Source organism: Archocentrus centrarchus, chromosome 13, assembly GCF_007364275.1.
Source record: "Archocentrus centrarchus isolate MPI-CPG fArcCen1 chromosome 13, fArcCen1, whole genome shotgun sequence".
Classification (NCBI taxonomy): Eukaryota; Metazoa; Chordata; class Actinopteri; order Cichliformes; family Cichlidae; genus Archocentrus; species Archocentrus centrarchus.
Genome location: NC_044358.1, coordinates 21,981,357 through 22,007,194, shown reverse-complemented (window position 1 = coordinate 22,007,194; position 25,838 = coordinate 21,981,357). Strand labels below are relative to the sequence as shown.

Below are 25,838 nucleotides of genomic sequence, written 5' to 3'. Positions count from 1 at the left end.
TTTTTTCTTTTCCCTCTCTTCATTTTTTAATTTTTTTCCCTTAAACATGTCTTGTCGAGCTGTTTGGCTGTGTGTCGTCTGAATGTCTTGCAAGGTAAGGTCCAACAGATTTGTTTTCACAAGCGGAGCATTACAGCTTTCACCATGATGTTCCCCTTGTTATAGATATGAAGCTTCATTAGAAATTGCTTTGGGTTCATGTCAAATGTAATGGACACAAAGATGAGAGGAAAAAAAGGGAAAGTGGAAAAGAGAGAGATGGAGGAAAGGTTTAAAAAGAAAAAAGGAGATAGAAGTAGAGGAGAAAGAAAAAAAGTATAGAGATAAAGCAAGTCAGCACCCTTGAAGTCTGCCTCGAGACCTGTGGAAAGAGAAAACAAAACAAAATAGAATCCACAACAAACAGCATATGCAGTATATAATAACAGTTATACCTTCAATGGAAAGTACACCATACAAGGTAATGGAAGAGAATACAAGCAGTTATTCAGTGATAACCGCAGCCCAACTGAGATTGTATCTGACAAACACCTGAATCTAGACACCCGTGCGTGTATGTGTGTGCTTGTGTCTATAAAGTTTCTCCCTAAGAATATTTGATAGTAAGTATGGGGGCCCACAGATCCACCCCCCGGGATACGCGGATGGCATGAGGAAGAACGGAGCCACAGACACCCAGCGGCCCCCAAGCACGGAGCCCCGGGAGCTCCCCACAGGAACAACCAGTCCCCCCCCCCCCCCCCCCCCCCCCCCCAAGAGGGCAGCAGAGGCAAGCCCCAGGCGACACCTGGCAGCCACGATGCAGAAGCCCCCTGTGGCCACAGCGACGAGCCCACAGGCCCCACCAACAACCCGCTACGCCAGAGCAGATCCGGCCATGGACAACAAGACCCGAGCCCTGAAGACACACCACCCCCCACCAGAGGCCCAACCGGGCCAGGGTACCCAGGCCCTGGCAAGCAGCCACCAGGGCGAGCCGGCATATACCCCGGCACCCAGCCCCAGATACCAAGACCCACCCACACACTGGCGGGCAGAGGCACCAGCCACCAGCGGAGAGTGTGACGGGGGAAATAGGCCTCACATTTTAATAGGGGGCCCAAGATGATCCAGGAGAGGGGGCAGCCCAGAACCCAACCTGACAGATAAACAGCCACCCACTGACTCAATCACACATTACCACCCACATGTTCTCATACAAACATTCACCTCCACTTGCCCAACATAAACACACACAAAAATGGACGTCATGCACCCACTCACACTCCCCATACACATACTATACTCCCAGGTCCAGGTAACGTCCCCCAAAGGGGCAACCTGTCCCCGGACCCAGGAGATGGTCTTCTTCTCTCCAGGGTGGAGAAGGGCAGACAGCCCAACCCTCTGCAGCAGCAGCAGAGTAACCCATTGGCCAGGACAAGAGCGGGGCACCACCCGAATGAACCGGACCCATCCAGAGAAGGGCCAAGAAGAGACCACATAGTCCCAACGAGCCAGCCAACCAAAGCAGCCTCGGGGCAAAACAGCCCCACCCCCCAGCAAGCCCTAATCTCAGCCTTGCAGAACCCCCCACACACACCCCCACAAGCCCCAAGGTCCCCCCAAAGGACCACCCCCAACCAGCGCACTAACATCGAACACACATCCACGAACACAGATGCCACAGATGACCTATCCACGGGGGGGGGGCGCCCCCGTAGTAGGGCCCCAGCCCCGAAAAGCTAGCCAGAATACACTTCCCTCAGCGCAAGCCCAGCACACCTCCCCTACCTCAGGCACCCCCACCGCATCCCGCCTCCGACCACACAGCATGCCACAATAGCAAAACAGCAGCCCCACACGACACCACCCCAGCCCCACATGCAAATGTAAACAAGCAGACAAAACCGAGCCACCCAGTCCACAGTAGCAACCCCAGGCTGCCCATGAGACAACACGAAACTGCACCAGCCAGGAACCAGCATCCAAGCCCACCCATCGATCCCGGCCAAATACAACCCACCAGCCATCCCGGCGCCACCACAAGGTGCACCCCACTATCCCACCCGCCCGACAGTGACCGCAGCCCGGCCCCAGGCCAGAGCAGGGGGAGGAAGCAGCAGAGGAAGGCCGGCCAGTCACACCAAAGTCTGCGCACCCCACCAATCCCACACCACAGACCCGGAGGAGTCCAAGCATGCTGGCAGCACACCCCAACCACACAGCCCCCTCCACTACAAACGCCACCCCAAGCCATAAGGTCACACCCAGCATACATTTTGGCATAATTCATTCAGCCACTGAGTTGTAAAATTGAAAGTTATTACAGCTTGCACAAATTTTGATTCATCTGGCCACAGGGAACTTTTCCATTTTATCTAAGATTCTTCTTTGCAAAGTAGAGCTTAAATTTGTATTTGTGCACGGCACTGTGTAGACAATGATTTGTGGAATGTTCCTGAGCCCAGGCAGTGATTTCCATGACAGTATTATATATTATTATTATAGTATTATAATCATTTAGTATTTAAAACAGTGCTGCTTGAGGGCACAAGATCACAGGTGTCCATTATTGATTGATCCTTGTCCCTCATACACAGAGATTTCTCCAGATTTTCAAATCTTTTGATGATGTTAAGTAATCTAAAAGATGTGATATTCTGTCTTCCAAATTTGACATCCAGGAGCACAAGTTTTGTAGACTGGTAAATCACTGCTCTTCTAAGAAACTCTGCCTTTCTAAGACAATTAGTTGCAAAATGGTCTTCCAGCTTTTTCTTTTCAGTGCCATTTACTTTTCAAGCCTTTTGTTGCCCTCTCCCAACTTTTTGAAACTTCTTACCACCATCAAATTAAAAACGCACATTTTCTCAGTTTAAACATTTGAAATGATTTCTTCTTCTATTGTGAATACAACACTGTCAAACAGCTTCCCAACATTTTTGGGATTTGGGTTTATATTTCCTTCTTACAAGTTTAACCCAACAAGAAATACTTTTTTAAAAGCATTTTGACATCAGTGGATAGTTTATAAAAATTGGTGAATCTTTGGGGGTTTAAGTTGGGGGGTTAACTTGTTTTCTTAGTGCAGACTGTAGCCTCTAGTGATACAAAATCATTAATATTCCTGAACTTTGATTAGATTTCTTTTCTATAAAAAAAAAATAAAGATTTGTGTATTATGATTGTAGTAGTAAAACTAGTTATTTACTTTCTGCTGAAAACTGTATTTATTTAGTAAGATCTGTTTTCACCTGAGTGCCACCTAGGTGACAGCCTTATACCTTCTTATGAGATCTAAATCATAGGTTTTTTTTGTATTACTACTCACTAGCATGTAGATCTCTGAACAAACGCAAGTAAATTCAGAATACTCTTTTGATTTTCAAAGCAGTAGATTAACCTGATTTACAAAATGTGTAATATTTTGTACAAAACGGCAGCACTGTACAACATCTGCATGACCACAGACATCTGTCTCTGGATGGGTGTTCTGGAACAACAATTTCTGTTGTATACTTGTGTACAATGACAATAAAGTTCAATCTAATCTAATATAGAATAGAATGCCTTTATTGTTATTATACAGGATATACAATGAGATTGGATATCTTGGATATTGGTATGTTGGATATATCCAATATAAATATTGCTAAGGGCTTATATTTTTTGAGAAGATCTGCTGATGTGGCACAGATAGAGTTATTATGAAATCTGTATTATGGCCATCCCACATTGCTGTCTATGCCCTGATGAGTAGTGTGGATAATTAAACAGTGATGAATGAGGATGACATAGCCTTGTATATAAAATCAAGGAGCCATGTAGCCAGAGCAAAAAGAATGAGGCAGTTATGGGGGGCTTTCTTGTCAGATATTTGCTTATGTGTGTCTATCTGATAATGATTTTGTTCTCATCTTCCTTTTTGGAGTCTTACTTTCCACCTTCACTCTGTAAATTGCAAAAGAAGTTTAAACTCAATGGTATGCACAAGCCTGGGGATGTAATTCTGGGAGGGTTATTTGAAGTCCACTACAGTTCTGTAATCCCTGAGCTGACATTCACCTCAGAGCCTCATCAGCCCAGCTGCCAAGGGTAAGTCTCACACATGTAGCAGAGAAAATTCTCAGATTATTATTATTAATTTAGTTGTTAATTGTGACCTTTTTTGTGCAAGCTTTGACACCCTAGGGTTCAGACACGCCATGACCATGGCATTTGCTATTGATGAGATCAACAAGAATTCCAAGCTGCTGCCTAATGTGACTCTGGGATACATTCTTTATGACAACTGTGCTACACTTGATATTGGGTTCAGTGCAGCATTGTCATTAGCCAGTGGTCAGGAGGAGCAATTTCTATTTATGGAGAACTGTTCAGGGACCCCTTCAGTTGTAGGCATTGTGGGTGATCCTTTCTCCACATTTTCTATCGCCTCCTCCAATGTTCTTGGTTTATTCAAACTTCCTATGGTGAGTTTCCCAACTTAACTAATTTGTGTACTTATGGCATGCTGTATTTTGAGTCATCTAAATTGTTAAATAAAATAATAAAAATGTCACATCCAAGTTGCACAGCTGGAGTGCATAATTTATGTTCTTGATAGGTGAGTTATTTTGCCACCTGTTCCTGTCTGAGTGAGCGGCAGAGGTTTCCATCCTTCTTTAGAACAATCCCAAATGATGCTTTCCAGGTAAAAAGTAGCAAAAAAATAATTAAGTGCATATCTGAAATTAATTAATGATAGAAACTTAGAAGTAAGCCATGCCAGTTAAAAGAAATCCTTTGTGCAAAAACATTAATATTTGCTTTGTACAACTTTGATAAAACTATATGTATTTCAGAAAAAATAGTAAATCATTAGAATTAAATTAACTTTTTGCTATTAGATATGAACAACAATTAAAAGAATATTTCAGCCTAGACACTAACAAGTTCCCTCTATTTTTATGTAGGTTCGCGCTATGATTCAGATTCTGAAACACTTGGCTGGACTTGGGCAGGTCTGCTGGTCAGTGATGATGATTATGGACTCCATGTTTCCAGATCATTCAAGTCTGACTTTGCCCAGTTAGGTGGTGGTTGCCTGGACTACTCTGAGATTTTGCCTTGGGGAGATCATCCGAATGAATATAAGAAAATTGTGGATGTGATGGCCAAATCCACAGCTCGTGTGGTCATTGTGTTTGCACATCAGATGCACCTAATTCATCTCATGACAGAGGTTAAGATACAGCATCGTCTTTCTTTCTTTCTTTCTTATCTTTCTTTCTTTCTTTCTTTCTTTCTTTCTTTCTTTCTTTCTTTCTTTCTTTCTTTCTTTCTTTCTTTCTTTCTTTCTTTCTTTCTTTCTTTCTTTCTTTCTTTCTTTCTGTACTGCTTTGTCTTTAAAGAAACTACTAAAACCAAGAATTACTGTAAAATTGTGATGTTATTCAGGAGGTGTCACAAAACAGACTGTGGGTAATGTATCACAATACTGTGAAAATATGTGTAATGCAATCCACAGGTGGTGAGGCAAAATGTGACAGGCCTACAGTGGATTGCCAGTGAAGCTTGGGCATTAGTTTGATGGACTCCATACCCCTGCTTTCATGCCGTTTCTTGGTGGAACACTAGGCATTGCCATCCGACGAGGAGAAATACCAGGATTTAGAGACTACTGTTAAAATTAATCCTGAAGAACACAGCAGTGAAAATAGCATTGTGAGAGGGCAATCTTAAAAACTTTATTAAATATTTGTTTGGTATTTATGTTGACATGGTGTGTTTGTGTGTATTTCAGGTGAAGACGTTTTGGGAACATATGTTTCAGTGTAGATTTTCACCATTTTCAGCAGACTGGTGGAAGCTGGTGTGGCAACAATGCACTGGACAAGAAGACCTAAAGAATACAGAGACTGAACTTTTGAATGTGTCTGAACTCAGGCCTGAGTATAATATTTACAAAGCTGTGTATGCTCTTGCATATGCCCTTGATGACATGCTGCACTGTGTTCCAGGGAGAGGGCCTTTCAGTGGGCACAGCTGTACTGCTTTGCAAAGATTAGAGCCATGGCAGGTTTGATGTCATTTTATGCTCCAGTTGTTTATATTTTACAAAAAAAGAAAATGATCAGCAACTATTTTTGTGAGATAAGATTATTACAAAAACAAAAATATTTGCTGTATAGGAACTAATTCAACTCAATTCAATTCAGTTTTATTTCTATAGTGCCAAATCACAGCAACAGGTGCCTCAAGGCACTTTAAAATATAAGGTAAAGACCCTACAATAATCCAGAGAAAACTTCAACAATCAGACAACCTCCTATGAGCGAGCACTTGGTGACAGTGGGAAGGAAAAACTGCCTTTTAACAGGAAGAAACCTCCAGTAAAACCAGGCTCAGGGAGGGGCTGTCATCTGCTGTGACCAGTTAGGGGTGAGGGAAGAGAGATGGGACAAATTAATAATAACTAATTATTAAATGCATAGTGGTGTATAAATACAGAGAGAGAGTGAAAAGTGGTGAGAGAACAATGGGATCCATCATGGGAAGGAGACTAAGCCTTTTGCAGCATAACTCAGGGAGGGGCCAGGTTCACCTGATCCAGTCCTAATATAAGCTTTATCAAAAAGGAAATATTTTAAACAAATTTTGAAAGTACGGAGGGTGTCTGTCTCCAAAATATAAAATGGGAGCTGGTTCCACAGAAGAGAGGCTGGAAAGCTTAAGGCTCTGCCTTCAATTCTACTTTTAAATACACTCAAAACCACAAATAAGCCAGCAGTCTGAGAGCCAGGTGGTCTATTGGGATGATATGGTACTATGAAGTCTTTAAGATAAACACTGATAATTCAAGACCTTGTATGTGAGAAGAATAATTTTAAATTAAAATCTGAATTTAACAGATAGCCAATAAAGAGAAGCCAATATGGGAGAAATATGTTCTCGACTTCTAGTCCCTGTCAGTACTCTCGCTGCAGCATTTTGGATGAACTAAAGGCTTTTCAGGAAGATTTTAGAATAACCTGATAATTATTATTTACAATAGTCCAACCTAAAAGTAATAAATGCATGAACTATTTTTTCAGCATCACTCTGAGACAGGATCTTTATAGTTTTAGAGATATAGTGCAAATGCTACATATTAAGTTATTATGTGCGGTGAAGGACATATCCAAGTCAAAAATGACTCCAAGATTCCTCACAGTGTTACTGGAGGCCAAGGTAATTCCATCCGGGGTAAGTATCTGGTTAGACACCATGTTTCTACGATTCTTAGAGTTGAGTACAATAACCTCAGTTTTACCTGAATTTAGAAGCAGGAAATTAAAGGTCATCTAGGTCTTTATGTCTGACGTTCCTGCTGTTTCACTGATTGATGTGTGTCATCTAGCTTCATGGATAGATAAAGCTACATAACAGTGAAAATGTATGCTAGTACTGCCTAAGGAAAATATAATATTATAGAGTCATTATTTAATTCATTTAAGAGACAAAAAGAAAAGAGACAAAAGCAGGAAAAACTGGTTGGTCAGTTATTCTTTTTTGTTTAGGTGTTCTGTGATAATGTATGACATGTATAAAACAATAGGCTTAATATCAAGGTGCTGCAATAATTAATGTAGAGAAGAAGATAATCATCCCTGAGCCTGTCACTGATTTGATCTCTTCATTTTGTAGTTGGTCTATTATTTGGAAAAGGTCAACTTTACCACTCCATTTGGTGATCAAGTATCCTTTGATGAAAATGGTGATGCCTTACCAATATATGATGTGATGAAACTGGCTGTGGCTCCCTGATGGAAGCACTAAAGTTCAGTGCGTAGGTGAGGTTAAGGGTTCAGCTTTCAAAGGTGAAGAACTCATACTTGATGAATACAAAATCTTCTGGAACTTTGAATCAAGACAGGTTATTTCCGCTCATTATAGCATTTGCATTAATATAACCTGCAATCACACATCAGAATTATATATATAAAATTCTTTCCCTTAAGCCACCTAGGTCAGTTTGCAGTGAAAGTTGTCCCCAGGAACACACATGGTGAGAAAGCGGGGACAGCCTGTCTGCTGCTTTGATTGCATCCCTTGCTCTGAGGGAAGGATCAGCAATAACACTGGTTTGTATTATTGAGCTTGTAATGTATTAGATGTGCAATATTAGCTTACTTTTAGTAGTGTATGCTCTTGCGGGGGGCCCTTATTGACAGAGCAAAAATTATTTTGCCACCTATGCTACTACTGAAGAATGTGGTTATTTCATCAAGTGGTGGCATCCAAATGCACATCAATGAAAATAATACCAGAAAAGGCCGATGTCTATTTAATTGCAGTAGACACCCTCAATCGTAGAAAAAAGAAATGTGGAAGAAGATGAAGCAAACGGATTGATTTTTTTTCCCTTTTTGTCAGACTCCTTGGAGTGCACCATTTGTCCAGAGGACTTCTGGTCAAGCCCCCTGCGTGACCATTGTGTTCCCAAGAAGACAGAGTTCCTCTCCTACCATGAACCTCTGGGTATCTGCTTGACAACCACCTCACTGCTGGGCACATTCATTTGCACTGTTGTTCTGGGAATTTTCACATATCATCGCAGCACACCTATGGTGCGTGCCAACAATTCAGAATTGAGCTTTCTGCTGTTAATGTCACTCAAGTTGTGTTTCCTTTGTTCACTGTTATTCATCGGAAGACCCAGACTTTGGACATGCCAACTCAGGCATGCAGCATTTGGGATCAGCTTTGTGCTTTGTGTCTCATGATCCTGGTAAAAACCATGGTTGTTCTGGCTGTGTTCAAAGCCACCAAGCCAGGAGGGGGAGCCAATCTGAAGTGGTTTGGTGCTGTACAGCAGAGAGGAGCAGTTCTGGTTCTTACTTCTGTTCAAGCTGCAATCTGCACTGCCTGGCTTGTCTCGTCCTCTCCAGTTCCGCAAAAAAACACCAATATCACAATGATAAGATAGTTTATGAGTGTGCAGTTGGGTCTACGATTGGCTTTGCGGTGTTACTGGGTTACATTGGTGGTACTTGCTGTTCTTAGCTTTCTTCTAGCATTTCTAGCCAGGAACCTTCCAGACAATTTCAATGAGGCAAATTCATCACTTTTCAGCAATGCTGATCTTCTGTGCTGTGTGGGTGGCCTTTGTTCCTGCTTATGTCCAACTCTCCTGGCAAATATGCTGATGCAGTGGAGGTATTTGCCATTTTGGCCTCAAGTTTTGGCCTTTTGGTGGCACTGTTTGGACCCAAATGTTACATCATTCTGCTGAGACCAGAGAGAAACACCAAAAAGGCAATCATGAGTAGAGAAACCACCATAAAAGCAACATTTGTAGTAAAATGAGCTAAAATGTCATTTATTCATATTCATATTCATAGTGATTCAGCCACAGTCTGACCTTAAAATAGTTATTATACTGTTTAACAACTTGGTATTTTTTCATCAGACTTGTTCTTACTGTACAAAATACATTTAGATAATAATTCAATAAAGAAATCTTTATTTGTTACAGATTTTATTATCCGTTTTCTGAGTCATCTCAGTCTCAGAGTCCTTCTAGAAGCCTTGGCATAGGCTATCACCAGTCCATGAAAAGTAAAACTATAATTTCCTGTACTATAACAAGTACCTATGTATTGACATCATGCAACTGAACCTATCTATAGTCTTGCATCAGTGCACAACACTTGGTGTTGTGTGTCAATGTTCATCTTTTGTTTGGCTCTTCATGTGCACATCACGATGGTATATTAATTCATTTGTTCATTCCTTGACAGCTTTTATCAAGCCAACTTACAATAGCCTAATTTATATTATCACTCAGTGTAGCCTTTTCAAAGAAGAGATAAATTTACTAGCACCAAATTTACATATACACTGATTTGAGAAAAAGATGACAATATCAAAACTTTCCTTTAAATATTTCAAATTGTAAAGGAGCATCGCTTGGGGTAAAGTTATGTGTCTTGCCTCTTTACAGATTTACAATGCAACGTTTTTACATTAAATTAATCTCAATTTAGCTCAAGCCATAGCTACAAGAATCACATTTACTCATAATAACCCCATTCTTCACCAAAACATTGGTAATAATAGTATTACCACAAAAAGCACAGTAGATATTAGGGTTGTCCCAAATACCATTTTTTTGTGGTTTGGTTATATGGTATTAACAAACAGGCACTATATGAAACTTATGAACTCATTTCCAATTTTTCATCTGATAAAATCACCACACAAGAAATATATAATGATGATTTTAGACATATTTACAAGTAAAATTGTCTAAGAGAAATTTAGAAGAAAGAATGGCTCTCACTTTGTTCTTTCACATAATGCATAGATTATGCTGACTGCTTTTACCTGCTGACTCGTACAGAGGCTGAGAGAGATGTGCCTCACCTTCAAAGCAGAAAAGAACATTCACAAAGCATTAATGCATTTAGAATTGCCTGGTCCAAAGTTGAGATTGTGTCATAATATCTAATTCCTAAAAATTAAACTCAATATCTGTTCAATAAACATATATCCAATAGTCAAATATTTTTTGACAGCCCTAGAATGTATAAAAGGTTTTATTAATACAAATGGGATTAGAATGTGTTACAACAGGCTGAAACAGTATATGAAAAGAACCTTATTAAATGCTTTGCAATTTGTCATTATACACTTCAAAAATGTATTTGAATATTAAACAAGAGTTAGATTAATTTTCCAATACCAAAACAAAAGTAGAAAGTATTAAAGTACATTTCACAAAATATATGATTAAATGCTTTCATACATTAATTAATACAGCATAGCATTCTGATTATGTTCATGTTCATATTAATGCTATTAGTGTGGCATGTCTATGTTCTGCAACCATAGTCCTTGCCCCTGAGAGTGCTGCAAAAAAATTATACAATGACGGGAAGCATGCAACCCCTCATATAAAGCAGAAAGACCTTGTAAAAAGGAGAGTGTCGACGGCAGAAAACAGTTATGGGGGGTTTTCTTGTCACATATGTTCTTTCAGGCGACTTCTTCATCTTATTTATTTTCTCTTCTTTCTTTTCATGCTCTGTGTCTTCATCACTTTCCTCATCTTGTAAGTTACAAAGAAAGTTCAATCTCAATGAAATGCACAAGCCTGGTGATGTGGTACTGGGTGGATTGTTTGAGGTCCACTACACTTCTGCCTACCCAGAAACGACATTTACCTCAGAGCCCCAGCACCCCCACTGCACTGGGTAAGTATCACACAAATACAGCAACAGCAGAAAAGTGTGCAAATAATAACTATTCACAGTATTCATGAGATGGTATAAAATATAGATAACTGAAATCTTAATGCACATATGTGAAATTTTCAATTATGCATATTATTTTTTTTATGAATGTGCATATATTTTAGTGCTCTTTTTTAAACATCTACTTGCTTTCACAGGGATAGATAGAAAAAAAAATTGTGTGTGTGTTAGCTTTGATATTGTAGGGTTCAGGAATGCCATGACTATGGCATTTGCTATTCAAGAGATCAACAAGAACTCCAATCTGCTACCTAATGTGACTCTTGGATACAGTCTTTATGACAACTGCGGTGCCCTTGTTGTTGGACTCAGCGGTGCCTTATCACTAGCCAGTGGTCAGGAGGAGCAGTTTCTGGTTCAGAAGAACTGTTCAGGGATCCCTCCAGTCCTTGGGATTGTTGGTGATCACTACTCAACATTTTCTATTGCTATTTCCAGTGTGCTCAGTTTATACTATATGCCCATTGTAAGTTTCAAGTTTCAGATTTTTATTGCTTGTGTTCTGTTTTTAGTTTAAATGTGACACTGATTATCTTTAATAAATTGTTGACTTAGTATTCTAATGGGTTTTACTTGTGTTGAGTGCATTCCATATTTTTGTGATAGGTGAGTTATTATGCCACATGCTCCTGTTTGAGTGATCGACAGCGTTTTCCAACTTTTTTCAGAACCATTCCAAGTGATGCTTTCCAGGTAAACAACACTTGCCAAGTTGAGAACTGCAAATTACATATTACAGTTTCAGGGAAGGTTATAGAATTACACTTTGAAATGTTTATAAATAATATAACTTAAAGAGGTTAAAGAAATTGGGTTCAGGTGAACATTTATTAATATCTTTTAAAATAATATACACATCTGTATACTAATCCATTTACACTAAATTACTCACTTAGGTGCGTGCTATGATTCAGATCCTAAACCACTTTGGCTGGACTTGGGTAGGTCTGCTGGGCAGTGATGATGATTATGGACACTATGTTGCCCAGTCCTTCCAATCTGACCTGGCTAAGTCTCGTGACAGTTGTCTGGCCTACCTAGAGATTTTGCCCTGGGACAGTGACACAAATGAACTGAAGAGGATCGTACATTTGATAAAAACATCAACAGCTCGTGTGGTCATAGTGTTTGCACATAAGATCCACATGATTCAACTAATGGAAGAGGTTGGAAATAAAGTATATTCATATAGATCATTTAAAAAATATATCATTTTAATGTAACATTGTAATTTATTTGCCTAGACAAACATGACTGACTGAAATTGCCAAAATCTAATAATTTAAATGTCAGTGACCAGGAAACAACAGATATTAGTTCACTTAATGTTTAATATCATCATGCTGTTTCAGTACATTCATAATGCTTAACACTTACCTATAAAATGTTCAACTTTTTTAACCTATAGAACATTTGTAAATTAAAACGGTAGTTTAAAATTTTAATACTTTTGTGTCTCCCATTATGTGTGCAGGAGAGCTGATGAAAAGCTGATTAAATTGATAACATTAAAAAGCAGAAGCATTGAAATGAAACTTCATGTAAATATCTTTGTTACATTTTAAGAAAACCCCAAATATGCAAGAAAAAGAAACATTTCTTATTTAACAGATTTCATATTAATGAGTCAATCATCGATAGCTGTAGTGAGAACCAACATAAATTTTATAACCTTTAACATTTTTGTAACATTTATTATTACAGGTGGTGAGGCAGAATGTGACAGGTCGGCAATGGATTGCAAGTGAAACATGGACAACAGCATCTGTCCTCCAAACAGCCCACCTCACACCATACTTGAGTGGCACACTGGGCATTGCCATCCGTAGAGGTGAAATACCAGGGCTGAGGGAATTTCTATTAAAAATACACCCAGAAAAAAGTGACAATGGCAACTACAATAACAATTTGGTAATAGTTTCATTTTGCAAGTATATCTGAAATAAATTACACATGAAATAAATAATTTGTTATATTATTTGTTAACACTTTTCATTTTTCATTTTAGGTTAATCAGTTTTGGGAATTCACATTCCAGTGTAGATTTGCACCGGCTCCAAAAGACTGGGTTGAAGGTGGAGGAGCACTATGCACTGGGGAGGAACATATTGAAAATGTGGACACTGAGTTTCTGGATATTTCTAATCTCCGGCCTGAGTACAATGTCTACAAGGCTGTGTATTCTCTTGCATATGCTCTTAATGACATGCTGCAGTGCAAGCCAGAGAGAGGACCCTTCAGGGAGCACAGCTGTGCTACTTTGCAAACAATGGAGCCATGGCAGGTGTAGTATAAATTTACACACTTATGTTTGAAAAACTGCTGCTACACTTGTTTTTGTTTGCTTTGTTTTGGGGGGTGTATAGAAAAAAGGCACCTTATCATATAATGACACTGGCATATTTGCAGTTATGTTTAATTATATTTTTCAAAATTAAAATAATGCTAGAAGTAGCACATTAAAAGTATTTTTATTATTTCTGAAAGAGTTATTGCCAGTGAATAATTATAAACAATTTGACAAAGCAAAATTCTGAATTTCAGTCTATCTTGATGCCTATATAAAAATTCATTATTTTTATGAAAATCATGTGAATATTGACTAAATCTCTGGATATACATGTGTTCTTTTCTATCAACTGTTATTAGCTCATACATTATGTACAAAATGTCAACTTCACCACTCCATTTGGTGACCAAGTGTTCTTTGATGAGAATGGTGATGCATCACCGATATATGATATCATGAACTGGTTACAACTCCCCAATGGACAAATTAAAGTTCAGACTGTGGGTGAGGTTAAGAGGTCAGGCTTTAAACGTGAAGAACTCACCATTGATGAAGACAAAATCTTCTGGAACTCTGAATCAAGAGAGGTTATTTCTTTCTTTTCCAAATAGCTCCTTTTAGGAAACTATTGTGCTAAATAGTGTGTGTTAAACACTGTATTTAATCAGTTTTACTTCCTGCAGCCACCCCAGTCAGTGTGTAGTGAGAGCTGTCCTCCAGGTACCCGGATGGCCAGAAACAAAGGTCAACCAGAGTGCTGTTTTAGCTGCATCCCTTGTTCTACGGGAAAAATCAGCAAAAACAACAGTGGGTGTTAAAAATTCAAGGATGCTTTTATTTTAATTTGGAGATATTATATCTAGTAGCAATCTCATTATCTTCCCCCTTTTCTCAGACTCCTTGGAGTGCACCAGTTGTCCAGAGGATTTTTGGTCAAACCCCCAGCGTGACCACTGTGTTCCTAAGAAGACAGAGTTCCTCTCCTACCATGAGCCTCTGGGGATTTGTTTGACAACCGCCTCTTTGTTGGGCACATTTATATGTGCTATTGTTTTAGGGATCTTTATCTATCATCGCAGAACACCTATAATACGTGCCAACAATTCAGAACTTAGTTTCTTGCTCTTGGTATCACTGAAACTATGCTTCCTGTGTTCACTGTTATTCATCGGAAGACCGAAGCTATGGACTTGTCAACTGAGGCATGCAGCATTTGGGATCAGCTTTGTACTCTGTGTCTCATGCATCCTGGTGAAAACCATGGTTGTTCTGGCTGTGTTCAAAGCCTCCAAGCCAGGAGGGGGAGCCAATCTGAAGTGGTTCGGATTGATGCAGCAGAGAGGAACAGTTCTAATTCTTACATCTATTCAGGCAGCCATCTGCACTGCTTGGCTTGTCTCTTCCTCTCCAGCTCCACATAAAAACACCCAATATCACAATGATAAGATAGTTTATGAGTGTGCAGTTGGGTCTACAGTTGGCTTTGCAGTGTTACTGGGTTATATTGGTGTGCTGGCTATCCTTAGCTTTCTGCTAGCATTTCTAGCCAGGAACCTTCCGGACAACTTCAATGAGGCCAGACTCATCACTTTCAGCATGCTAAGCTTCTGTGCTGTGTGGGTGGCCTTTGTTCCTGCATATGTCAACTCTCCAGGCAAATATGCTGATGCAGTGGAGGTATTTGCCATTTTGGCCTCAAGTTTTGGCCTGTTGGTGGCACTGTTTGGACCCAAATGTTACATTATTCTGTTGAAACCAGAGAGAAACACAAAGAAGGCAGTTATGGGTCGGCTCACCACAAATGAATAGACTCAATAATATTCACATTATTCAAATTCATCAGTTAATCACTTGAATCCATTTCTAATTTTGCATTCAACAGTTAAAAAAAATGCTTCTAACACTTTAAATCATTTTGCCAACAATAGAATAGCTGATATATTCTTTATGTTCTCTGTCTTTTGCATGAGTGTGTGTATGTCATTATAGCACATACACACTTACCTAATGTAGAAAGAACTACGACAAACAATGTTTTGAGTACTCTGCTTATGGCTTTGTTGTTCTGCCTGTCTCTGTGTCTGCAGACAGATTTTTTTTTAACACAACAGCAACACAACTTTGCAAGACACAATAATGAAACTTTACAGGTGTACAGTGAGATCCAACTGAATGGCAAGTTCTGAGTGTGGTCTGATTTTTGTGTACTACATAAAGGGTGCCACAGACCCATTTTTCACATATACATAAGGCATATATATTTTGAAGATCTCTGTGGTTGTGAAGTTTATTGTTTTTTGCAACTGATGCAAACCCATTGTGATAACATTCTCACTCCCAACTTGTGAATACTGTTCCTTTATCAGAATCCCTTGCTGTCATTCTTCAATAAACTGGAAACCCATTTAGCAATATTAAGGATTAAGGAGGTCTTTGAAGTATTTCTTTCACTGCCTGATTATAGCCTCACACACACCCGACACACACTGCATCCCACCCCTACGACGCCTCCTGCAAGTGGTGGGCCTACAGAAGGGCGGGCCCATGTCATACATGTTTTTATAATATCTAGACTGGACTATTGTAACTCTTTATATGTAGGTTTATCTCAGTCATCTCTTTGTCGGCTCCAAATGGTCCAGAATGCTGCTGCTCGACTTTTAACAGGGACCAGAAAGCGTGAGCATATTACTCCAGTTTTAGCCTCACTTCATTGGCTTCCTGTCAATTTTAGAATTAATTTTAAGATTTTATTGATTGTTTTTAAGATTTTATCTGGGCAGGCACCTCTGTACTTGTCTGATCTTATTCATGTTCATACTCCTGTCAGAACATTAAGGTCTGCCAATCAGATGATCCTAAAAATTTCAAGGTCTAGACTTAAAAACAGAGGTGATCGAGCTTTTTCAGTTGTGGCGCCGAGTCTCTGGAATGCCTTGCCATCTCATATTAGATCAGCTCGGACTGTTGCTACATTTTTTTTTTTTTTTAAAAGCCTGTCATGTCTGCTAGATCTTGCAAGCAGAACTGATCTGAATGCGTTGTTGTACCAAACATATTTGCTATTTCAAGATGAGCTCTATAGGTTCTCAATAGGCTCTTCTTCTTGATGTTTTAACCCTTTATTTTATTTATCTGAGTTATTTTTAACATGCAATGTAACAGCCAGAGCTGACAGGCTGAAGAAAAGGAAAATAAAGAAAAGAAAAAAGAGAGAAAAAGAGAGCAAGAGAAAAAAAGGAGAATAGAAAGAGAAAAAAAAAAAGGGGGGGAAAGAGCACATGTAAGTTAATCAAATAGTTCATCACTTTAACATTAAAAAATACTATCAATACTTGCAAAAATAAATTGTGTGTGTGAAAAACAAAACTAACAAAGCATGTTACGTACACCAACAATTTTGTTGAGATGTGATTGAGTGGGTGTTTGTGTCTGTGTCATGTTTGTGTCTGTGTCATGGAACGTACTTACCAATGAGGGCAAAACGCTGCAGCTCCACCCATCAGAAGCCAGAGGCAGGTACGGAAAGCCCCCGGAACCCCAGGCCACCAGCAGCCCACCAAGAGCCAGGAAGACCCGTGGCTACTCAATCCAAAGACAACCGCACACCCGCCCCAGCAGACAGGAAAGGGTGGTCTCAGACGGAGCCCCCCCAGTCGAGGAGCAAGGGCTCCAGGGAACCCAAGGCGATGACAAGCCAGTCCCCCCCCAGCGGCCAGAACCCTGCACTGGCCGGCGGCAGGGCCCCAGGGCCCACGGCACCCAAGGACCGCCCGACCCTCCACAGAGCCCCCCCCCACCCGCCGAAGAAGCCAACGCAGCCCCGCACCGCACCCCAAAGGGGGGCAGGCCAGCACCCACGCCAGAACATCCAGCCCCACCCAGGAGCCCCGAGGCACCCCCACCCCAGGGGGGCAAGGGGGAGGAGGTGACCAGCAAGGAGCGGCCAGGAGGCAAGGCACAAGGCCCAGACCCAGGTCCAGCCATACATACAAACACACCCACACACCCGTGTACACATTTATGCACAGATACTCATACATGCCCATACATACTTACCCATACACAGATACGCCATACATACACATTCACTCACCCACCCATACTCACGGAGACGGTGACAAATACACAAAGACACACATTCATCCATAGCTACCCACCCTCTGAAGACGGGGCAAGTGGAAACCACCCCAGGGCCAACAGCGACCCCAGGACGCCACCAGCCCAGTCCCCAAGGAACCACCCGACCCCTACCCTGGGCGAGGTGTAAGAAATCGGGGTGTGAGATGACCCATCCACCCCTCCTCCAACTTGTAAGTGTATGTGTTAATGTTTGTGAGTGAATGAGGTGTATAGGGTGCAGTTAAAATTGAGGGCCCAGTTGTGCCACAAGCACCTCCATGTCTAGAGTGCAAATAAAATTTGGGGACAGACAATGACGAGGATCCGAGTGGGGCCACCTCAGTGGCCCCATCTCATCAACCTCTGAGTAACATGCCTGCCCCAAAGGTCCTATGTGTATCAGATTGTAAGTGTGTATGTGTTGTGAGTTATAATGACTAAAGTGCAATTAAAACGGAGAGGCAAGTGGTGGTGCAGCTCTCCACGTGGCCTCTCCATCCTACATTTGTGAGTGATGTGTATTCTGTGTGTGTGTGTGTGTGTTTGTGTATGGGGAGGGGGAGGGGGAGGGGGAGGGGGGGGGGGGGGCATATGACCAGGAAGAATCCTGGAAGAAGAGAGCCAGCTGTCCGCTGGTTCAATAGGCACCCCGACCCCCCACACCCCAGCACAGGGCAGGGGGAGGTGAGCCCGGGGCCATGGTGACAGCATCCCGGAGCACTGCAGCACCCGAGGTTGGCGCCCCCTAGATACCCATTCACTCAACAATAGACACAAACAAGCGACAGAACATACTGGCCTGGGCATGGGAATACAGTGCCCAGTCCCCCCCAACCACCCCACCGCGGCCCCATCCCCCACCCCACCCCCTGCAATGCAGGCACCCCAGGGCCCCAAAAGCGTAGACCGGACATCCCGACGCCAGGCCACCCCACCCCACCCGGTGGCGCGGCTGGGACAGCAGAGGCCCCCCCAGCGCCAGGGGGGACCCACCGGGAGCCGGCATGGCCCCAGACCCCAGCCCCCGAGCCATACAGGGAAGACCAGCCAACCGACCAAGGGCCGGCACCACCCCCCCCAAGCACCCCGGCCCACACTCCAGGACTGAAGGCAGCATCATCCAAGTCCCCACCACCATCAACCAGGACAGGCACACAGACATCACCAGAAGGTCGCCCCAGGACTCCAGTCTCAGGAGGCTACCAGCTACATAGGCGTCCGGAGTCCTCACCCAACCACCTACAAAGCACATCAGGAGCAGAGTCCGCAGCCCACCACCCCCACTAAGTAATGGAGCTGATCAGTGGGAATCAAAGAGAGTCAAATATCTCCAATTTGTTTTTAGAAGAAGCAGACATTCTCTCTAAACTAACATGATCTACTAATACATTTCTGTATTGAGTAATACATAGTTTATTTTTTGTCTTCCAGTTCATGAGGATCATCTTCTTAGCGATGCACAAGGCAGTAAGAACTATGTGTGATATATTTAACTCCATAATTAATTCACTGACATCACCTAAGATGCATAGTCTGGGGGAAGTTGGGATACGACAGCTAAACCATGCGGATAGATCTTCACAAATCCTCTGCCAAAATCTCTGAACTGGTACACAAGACCACAGAGCGTGTAGATGATTATCCTCTGAATTGCTTGTACAGAATTGCTTATGGTCTGGCTTTTAATTCGAGCAAATCTTGACATTTTGTATTTATTTAGTTATTATATTTTTGTCTGGATTTTTGTTTGTGTGTTGATGTTTTGTATTTTATGTATTGCCTGTGAAGCACTTTGGTCCATTCTGGTTTTTAAATGTGCTATATAAATAAATTTGACATTGACATTGACATTGAGATATTCTCCCTCAATCTAACTTCCCCAGGCCTGGCTCCAGGGTGGGGCCCCGGTAACTCTATCATGGGCAGGGTAAACAGTTCCCTTGATGACTTTTTCATAGGGATCTTATCAATCGCTCTATGTCTGGCCCATCACCCAGGACCAATTTGCCATGGGAGACCCTACCAAGAGGACAAGCCCCTGGACAACAGAGCTCCTGGGATCACTGACACACAAACACCTCCACCACGATAAGGTGGCAATTTGCGGAGGAGAATACTGACTCTTTATTTGTTATTAATGGGGGGTTAGTAATGTTAATTCTACATTAGCATATTCTAAAACTACACAGCTGCAGCCAAAGATTTTTCCTTCCTTTATTACTGTTTACAGTATTGACATTTAGATATACATTTAAACTGTGCAAAAACATTCTTTTTGAACAGTGTATATCTCATACAATGATTGGACCACAAGAATATTTATTTCACCTTGTATTCCACTTGCCAAATAAAAATGTAATATTAATATAATATTAACAAAACTTCAAACTCTCTCCAACCTGCCCAGTCTTAAGTGAATTATTGTTTATAACAAATTTACTCACAGTCCTGCCCATACTCCTCCTCCTGCTGTCAATAAAAGGGGATGGCAAAGCAATAAAACCCAATGACTGGGCTCAGAACAGGGAAAAATCAGAGGACAGTCATGTGGTCACTTTTAAAAGCCAGTTCTCTCTGGCTCATTTTGCTCTATTTCTACTTTTCTTTTGCTGCAACTGCTTCTCTGTTTTCCATATCCTGTCAGTTGCAGAGACAGTTTCATCTAAATAGCATTCAAAAGAGTGGGGATGTGATTCTTGGTGGACTGTTTGAAATTCACTTCTTTTCAGTCTTTCCTGATCTGTCTTTTAGCTCAGAACCACAGCAGCCTATTTGCCATGGGTAAGTATGACAGGGAAACAGCAACTTGGGGAAGTCACTGTCAATATGGGTATGTTCTGTGTGTCTAAAACAATTACACATCATGTCCTTTCAGGAAAAATCACACATCTTGCATGATGAGTCTACTTTTTCATTTAAGTTTTTGCTGTTCAGTTAATTTAAGTATTTGCAAAATGTATGTTTTTATAACATGCTTACCAGGTACTGTGTTATATATTTCAATAGCAGACTATGTCTTTTGTTAGTTTTGATGTTCTAGGATTTAGGCAGGCACAAACCATGGCATTTGCTATTGATGAGATCAATAGAAACTCCAACCTGCTACTGAATGTGACTCTGGGATACACTCTTTATGATAACTGTGCCAAGCTTGGAATTGGATTCCGTGCAGCATTATCATTGGCCAGTAGTCAAGAGGAGCAAATTATATTAGATGATAAATGTGTTGGAAATCCACCAGTCCTAGGGATTGTAGGTGATTCTTCCTCTACACGTTCTATTGCAATCTCCAGCGTTTTAGGTTTGTACAGAGTACCTATGGTAAGTTTTCTGCTTAACCATCAAATTGGGTTTTTTTTTTTGGATTATAGTGATTTAATTGTAAATTGAATGACAAGAACAATGCAGTCAAACTGAAAAAAAAAGAAGGCAGCAAAGGCTTTGAATATTTTTAAAATGTACGCTCTGTATCTTTCACAGGTCAGTTATTTTGCCACATGTTCCTGCCTGAGTGATCGTCAAAAGTATCCATCATTCTTTAGGACAATTCCAAGCGATGCTTTCCAGGTGAAAACCTGTCAGTAAAATTTAAATGGAAAAAAAAAATAAGTTTTTTCAATAAGAAAATACCTGTTTTTCAATAGAATACAGTTGCTCTCTGTTTTATTTCTGTATGGTCTCTAAATTGCAATGCTAAATTGCAGTGATAATGATATGGTCTGCTGTGAAAACTGATGAACAGATACTCCAGTAAAAGATCTTTTGACTCTAGGCACTTACCCTTTAATCTGTATTCACTTAGGTACATGCAATGATTCACATCCTAAAACATTTTGGCTGGACTTGGGTAGGTCTGCTTGTCAGTGATGATGATTATGGACTCAATGCAGCCAGATCATTACAATCTGAACTGAGACTGTCAGGTGAAGGTTGCCTGGCTTACTTTGAGATTTTGCCCTGGGACAAAGACACAGATGAAATCAGCAGGATTGTGGATGTGATGAAAAAATCCACAGCTCGTGTGGTCCTTGTCTTTGCACATGAGAGTCACATGATAGACCTTGTGGAAGAGGTTTGGCTATAAAATAATTTAATTATTGCTATTTATAAAGATCTGTATGACTACATTGTATAAAACGTATTATGTCTTTATTTGAATGTGTACAGAAAACTATTCACATAGAATAAACTGACAAGATAAGCACCTACTTTAATGGCAGGACAATGGCACTAAAGTAGTTGATAGTTACTCTATTATTTTGGCACAATACAATCCACAGGTAGTGAGGCAGAATGTAACAGGTCTGCAGTGGATGGCCAGTGAAGCCTGGACAGCAGCTGCTGTGCTCCAAACACCTCAGCTCATGCCATACCTGGGTGGTACACTAGGCATCGCCATTCGTCGAGGTGAAATACCAGGGCTCAGGGAATTCCTGTTACAAATACATCCTGACCTACATCACAACAATAGCCATGGAAATAGCATGGTGAGAGTTTAACCCTTCACTGTGGTAGTTGAAAGGATTTTATTCAATTTAATATTAGCCCCAAATCACAACAAACCGTCACCTCGAGGTGCTTTATATTGTAATGTAAAGACCATACAATAAATATATTGTATGGTCAAAACTACCCCCTTTGAACAAGCACTTGGTGACAATGGGAAGGGAAAACTCCCTTTTAACAGTAAAAAACAGACATGCTGTGGAAAACAGCCAAAGATTAATGATAACTAATAAATAAATGCATTACATGTTGTCATTGTTTGTAACACAAAGTTTTCAATTCATTTCAGGTAAATCAGTTTTGGGAATTCACATTTCAGTGCAGATTTGCACCCGCTCCAGCAGGCTGGGTGGAAGGTGGAGGTGCACTATGCACTGGACAGGAAGATCTAGAAAATGTGAACAGTGAGTTCTTGGACACTTCCAACCTCCGGCCTGAGTACAATGTGTACAAAGCTGTGTATGCTCTGGCATATTCCCTTGATGACATGCTGCAGTGTAAGCCAGGAAGAGGGCCTTTCAGTGGGGACAGCTGTGCCACTTTGCAAACACTGCATCCATGGCAGGTGTGATATCAGTTTACACTCCACCTATGACTAAACTGTTTACTCTATAATTGCTTTCAGAATAGAATTTACTCCATAGGATTAAATACAGTGCCATAAGATTAACTATGAAAAAGTGAGAGTGATCTAAAAGTATGTGTCATACTCCCAAGTGAAGTGGTTAATATATTAAATTTAGAGAGCTCATTATACCTGTATATGTCTAGAGCATTATTAGTGATCTGCCTTGGTTGTTTTTGAGTTATATTGTAATGAATTTATATATTTAGGTGTAATATTTGATTATGTAATACTGAGTGCCACTGTTTGTACTGTGAAAGTAAGTGTTTCTAATACGTCCCTTTTTAACAGCTTGTTTATTACTTGGAAAGGGTGAACTTCACCACTCCGTTTGGTGATCAAGTGTCATTTGATGAGAATGGTGATGCAGTTCCAATTTACGATGTAATGAACTGGTTGTGGCTCCCTGATGGAAGCACTAAAGTTCAGCATGTGGGTGAGGTTAAGAGGTCAGCTTTCAAAGGTGAAGAACTCATACTTGATGAAGAAAAAATCTTCTGGAACTTTGAATCCAAAAAGGTTATATATGGTTTTTCAGTCTTTACCTTTTTTCAAATATACAGTATATGTCATTGTAGCAGGTAATATTTAACTTTATCAAACAGCCACCTCAATCAGTATGCAGTGAGAGCTGTACTCCTGGTACCCACATGGTGAGAAAGAAGGGATTGCCCTTCTGCTGTTTTGACTGCATCCCTTGTTCTGAAGGAAAAATCACTAATAAGAGCAGTAGGTTTTTATCTTTCAACATGGCATTTTTAATTTCATTTATATTAAATATAGTTTGCATTTCACCATCTTCTCCTTTTTGTCAGACTCCTTGGAGTGCACCAGTTGTCCCGAGGATTTTTGGTCAAACCCCCAGCGTGACCACTGTGTTCCTAAGAAGACAGAGTTCCTCTCCTACCATGATCCTCTGGGTATTTGTTTGACAGCAACCTCATTGCTGGGCACATTTATATGTACTGTTGTTCTTGGGATCTTTATCTACCACCGCAGAACACCTATAATACGCGCCAACAATTCAGAACTTAGTTTCCAGCTATTGCTCTCACTTAAGTTGTGTTTCCTGTGTTCACTGTTATTCATCGGAAGACCGAAGCTATGGACTTGTCAACTGAGGCATGCAGCATTTGGGATCAGCTTTGTGCTTTGTGTCTCATGCATCCTGGTAAAAACCATGGTTGTTCTGGCTGTGTTCAAAGCCTCCAAGCCAGGAGGGGGAGCCATTCTGAAGTGGTTTGGTGCTATGCAGCAGAGAGGAACAGTTCTGGTTCTTACATCTATTCAGGCAGTCATCTGCACTGCTTGGCTTGTCTCTTCCTCTCCAGCTCCACATAAAAACACCCAATATCACAATGATAAGATAGTTTATGAGTGTGCAGTTGGGGCCACTGTTGGTTTTGCAGTGTTACTGGGCTATATTACTATCCTGGCTTTCCTCAGTTTTCTAATTGCATTCCTGGCAAGGAATCTTCCTGATAGTTTTAATGAGGCCAAGCTCATCACATTCAGCATGCTGATCTTCTGTGCTGTGTGGGTGGCCTTTGTTCCTGCTTATATCAGCTCACCTGGAAATTATGCAGATGCAGTGGAGGTATTTGCTATCCTGGCCTCAAGTTTTGGCCTTTTGGTCGCACTATTTGGACCCAAATGTTACATAATTTTGTTGAAACCAGAACTGAACACGAAAAAAGCAATAATAGGTCACGGCATTGAATCATAATTTTTTTTCCAGATTTAGCACAAAACTATACAGAAATGGGGAAAAAAATACATATAAAAAATTAATTAGTAGAAATATATTTTTAAAAAGTGAGTGAAACATATAAACAAAGTTATTCTTCTTTTGTGTAGTTTTGTTCTTCCATGGTGCAGTTAAAATATGAACGCTTATAATTTTCAAATATTAGTATTGACTCTGTGATACGTCATGGTGAAATTTAACCTTATACCTAATTTACTATCAAATACATTCTCTAAATAAACAATTCATTAAACTTAGATTCATCCTGATCTCTTATTGTATATCCATGTATATTTGGCCTGTCTGGGTGTGATGTGTACTGAGAAACATACTGACCAGTGTTTTTAATCCTTCCGCATTCCATAAAGCACATGACATTCAAGATATCAAAGTAGGAATATCAAATATCACATTCAAGATTTCAAAATAGGCAATGCACTCTTTAAAAAGAGCATATTTGTCCCCTATTGGCTTCTCTTCACTGGCTCCCTTTTAAATGCAGTATCAAATTTTAAATTTTCTCATATTCAAGGTCTCGTAGAATCAGACCTTATTTTATCTTAACAACCTCAAGTACCATATCACCCCAATAAAACACTTCCCTCTCAAACTGCAAGTTTCAGTCTTCTTCTGTGGAACCAACTCCCAGTTTGAATTCAGGAGACGGACCGTCGCTTCACTTTTAAGATTAAGCTTTACCTTTTGATAAGGGCTTGATCAGAAGAACCTGAACCCTCCCTTAGTTATGCTGCAATAGGCCTAGGCTGCTGGGGGCTCCCGTCATGAGTGTTTCTTTTTCTTCTTCACTCACCTCTTTTTACGCTCTGTGTTTATACACCACTCTGATTTTAGTTGTTATTTATTTTTAATCTCTGGCTCTCTTCCACGGTGTGTCTTTTGTCCTGTCTCCCTCCCCTCACCCCCAGCTGGTTGTGGCAGATGGCTTCCACTCCCTAAGCTGTGTTCTCCCCGGTGGTTTCTTCCAGTTAAAAGCGAGTTTTCCTTCTTGCTGTCACTAAGTTCTTGCTCATAGGGGGTCATCTGATTGTTGGGGTTTCCTCTGTATTATTGTATTGTTGTCTTTACCTTATGATATAAAGTGCCTTTAGGTGACTGTTGTTGTGATTTAGCACTATATAAATAAAACTGAATTGAACTGAATCAAAAGAAGCTTTAATGCATATTTTTAATATACATTAATTTAGATTAAAAATTATAAAATAACTAAAGTATCTAAACAGCACAGACAAAAACAGTTTTGGGGGCCACCCAGGCCATAGGACAAGG

The 25,838-nt window shown here is 40.7% G+C and overlaps 2 protein-coding genes across 2 annotated transcripts; both read left to right on the top strand.

Moving 5' to 3' along the window:
- The first annotated feature begins 3,835 nt into the window (after positions 1 to 3,835).
- LOC115790445 (extracellular calcium-sensing receptor-like) lies at positions 3,836 to 9,312 on the top strand. Its single transcript, XM_030744261.1, is given in 19 exon segments — positions 3,836 to 4,077; positions 4,160 to 4,454; positions 4,589 to 4,675; positions 4,938 to 4,965; positions 4,968 to 5,206; positions 5,492 to 5,551; positions 5,553 to 5,644; positions 5,646 to 5,688; positions 5,768 to 6,043; positions 7,651 to 7,749; positions 7,751 to 7,879; positions 7,965 to 7,992; positions 7,995 to 8,087; positions 8,380 to 8,724; positions 8,727 to 8,906; positions 8,909 to 8,991; positions 8,993 to 9,079; positions 9,081 to 9,128; positions 9,130 to 9,312. Coding segments are annotated over 19 exon segments (2,637 nt in total).
- A 1,779-nt stretch (positions 9,313 to 11,091) lies between these two features.
- LOC115790444 (uncharacterized) lies at positions 11,092 to 24,530 on the top strand. Its single transcript, XM_030744260.1, has 18 exons — positions 11,092 to 11,201; positions 11,433 to 11,727; positions 11,868 to 11,954; positions 12,158 to 12,427; positions 12,966 to 13,172; positions 13,270 to 13,545; positions 13,911 to 14,138; positions 14,235 to 14,358; positions 14,447 to 15,352; positions 20,238 to 20,454; positions 20,700 to 20,994; positions 21,154 to 21,240; positions 21,476 to 21,745; positions 21,954 to 22,160; positions 22,469 to 22,744; positions 23,096 to 23,323; positions 23,410 to 23,533; positions 23,620 to 24,530. Exons 1-18 carry the CDS (start codon positions 11,092 to 11,094, stop codon positions 24,528 to 24,530), a joined length of 5,118 nt encoding a protein of 1,705 aa, XP_030600120.1.
- The last annotated feature ends 1,308 nt before the right edge of the window (positions 24,531 to 25,838 follow it).

Bases quoted from the DNA above. Each gene is read 5' to 3' on its own strand.
- LOC115790444 (XM_030744260.1), top strand. From the start codon at position 11,092: ATGCACAAGCCTGGTGATGTGGTACTGGGTGGATTGTTTGAGGTCCAC. The intron at 15,353-20,237 runs ATGAATAGACTC...CACTTTTAAAAG, and splicing joins TATGGGTCGGCTCACCACAA to CCAGTTCTCTCTGGCTCATT. The intron at 21,746-21,953 runs GTTTGGCTATAA...TACAATCCACAG, and splicing joins TGATAGACCTTGTGGAAGAG to GTAGTGAGGCAGAATGTAAC.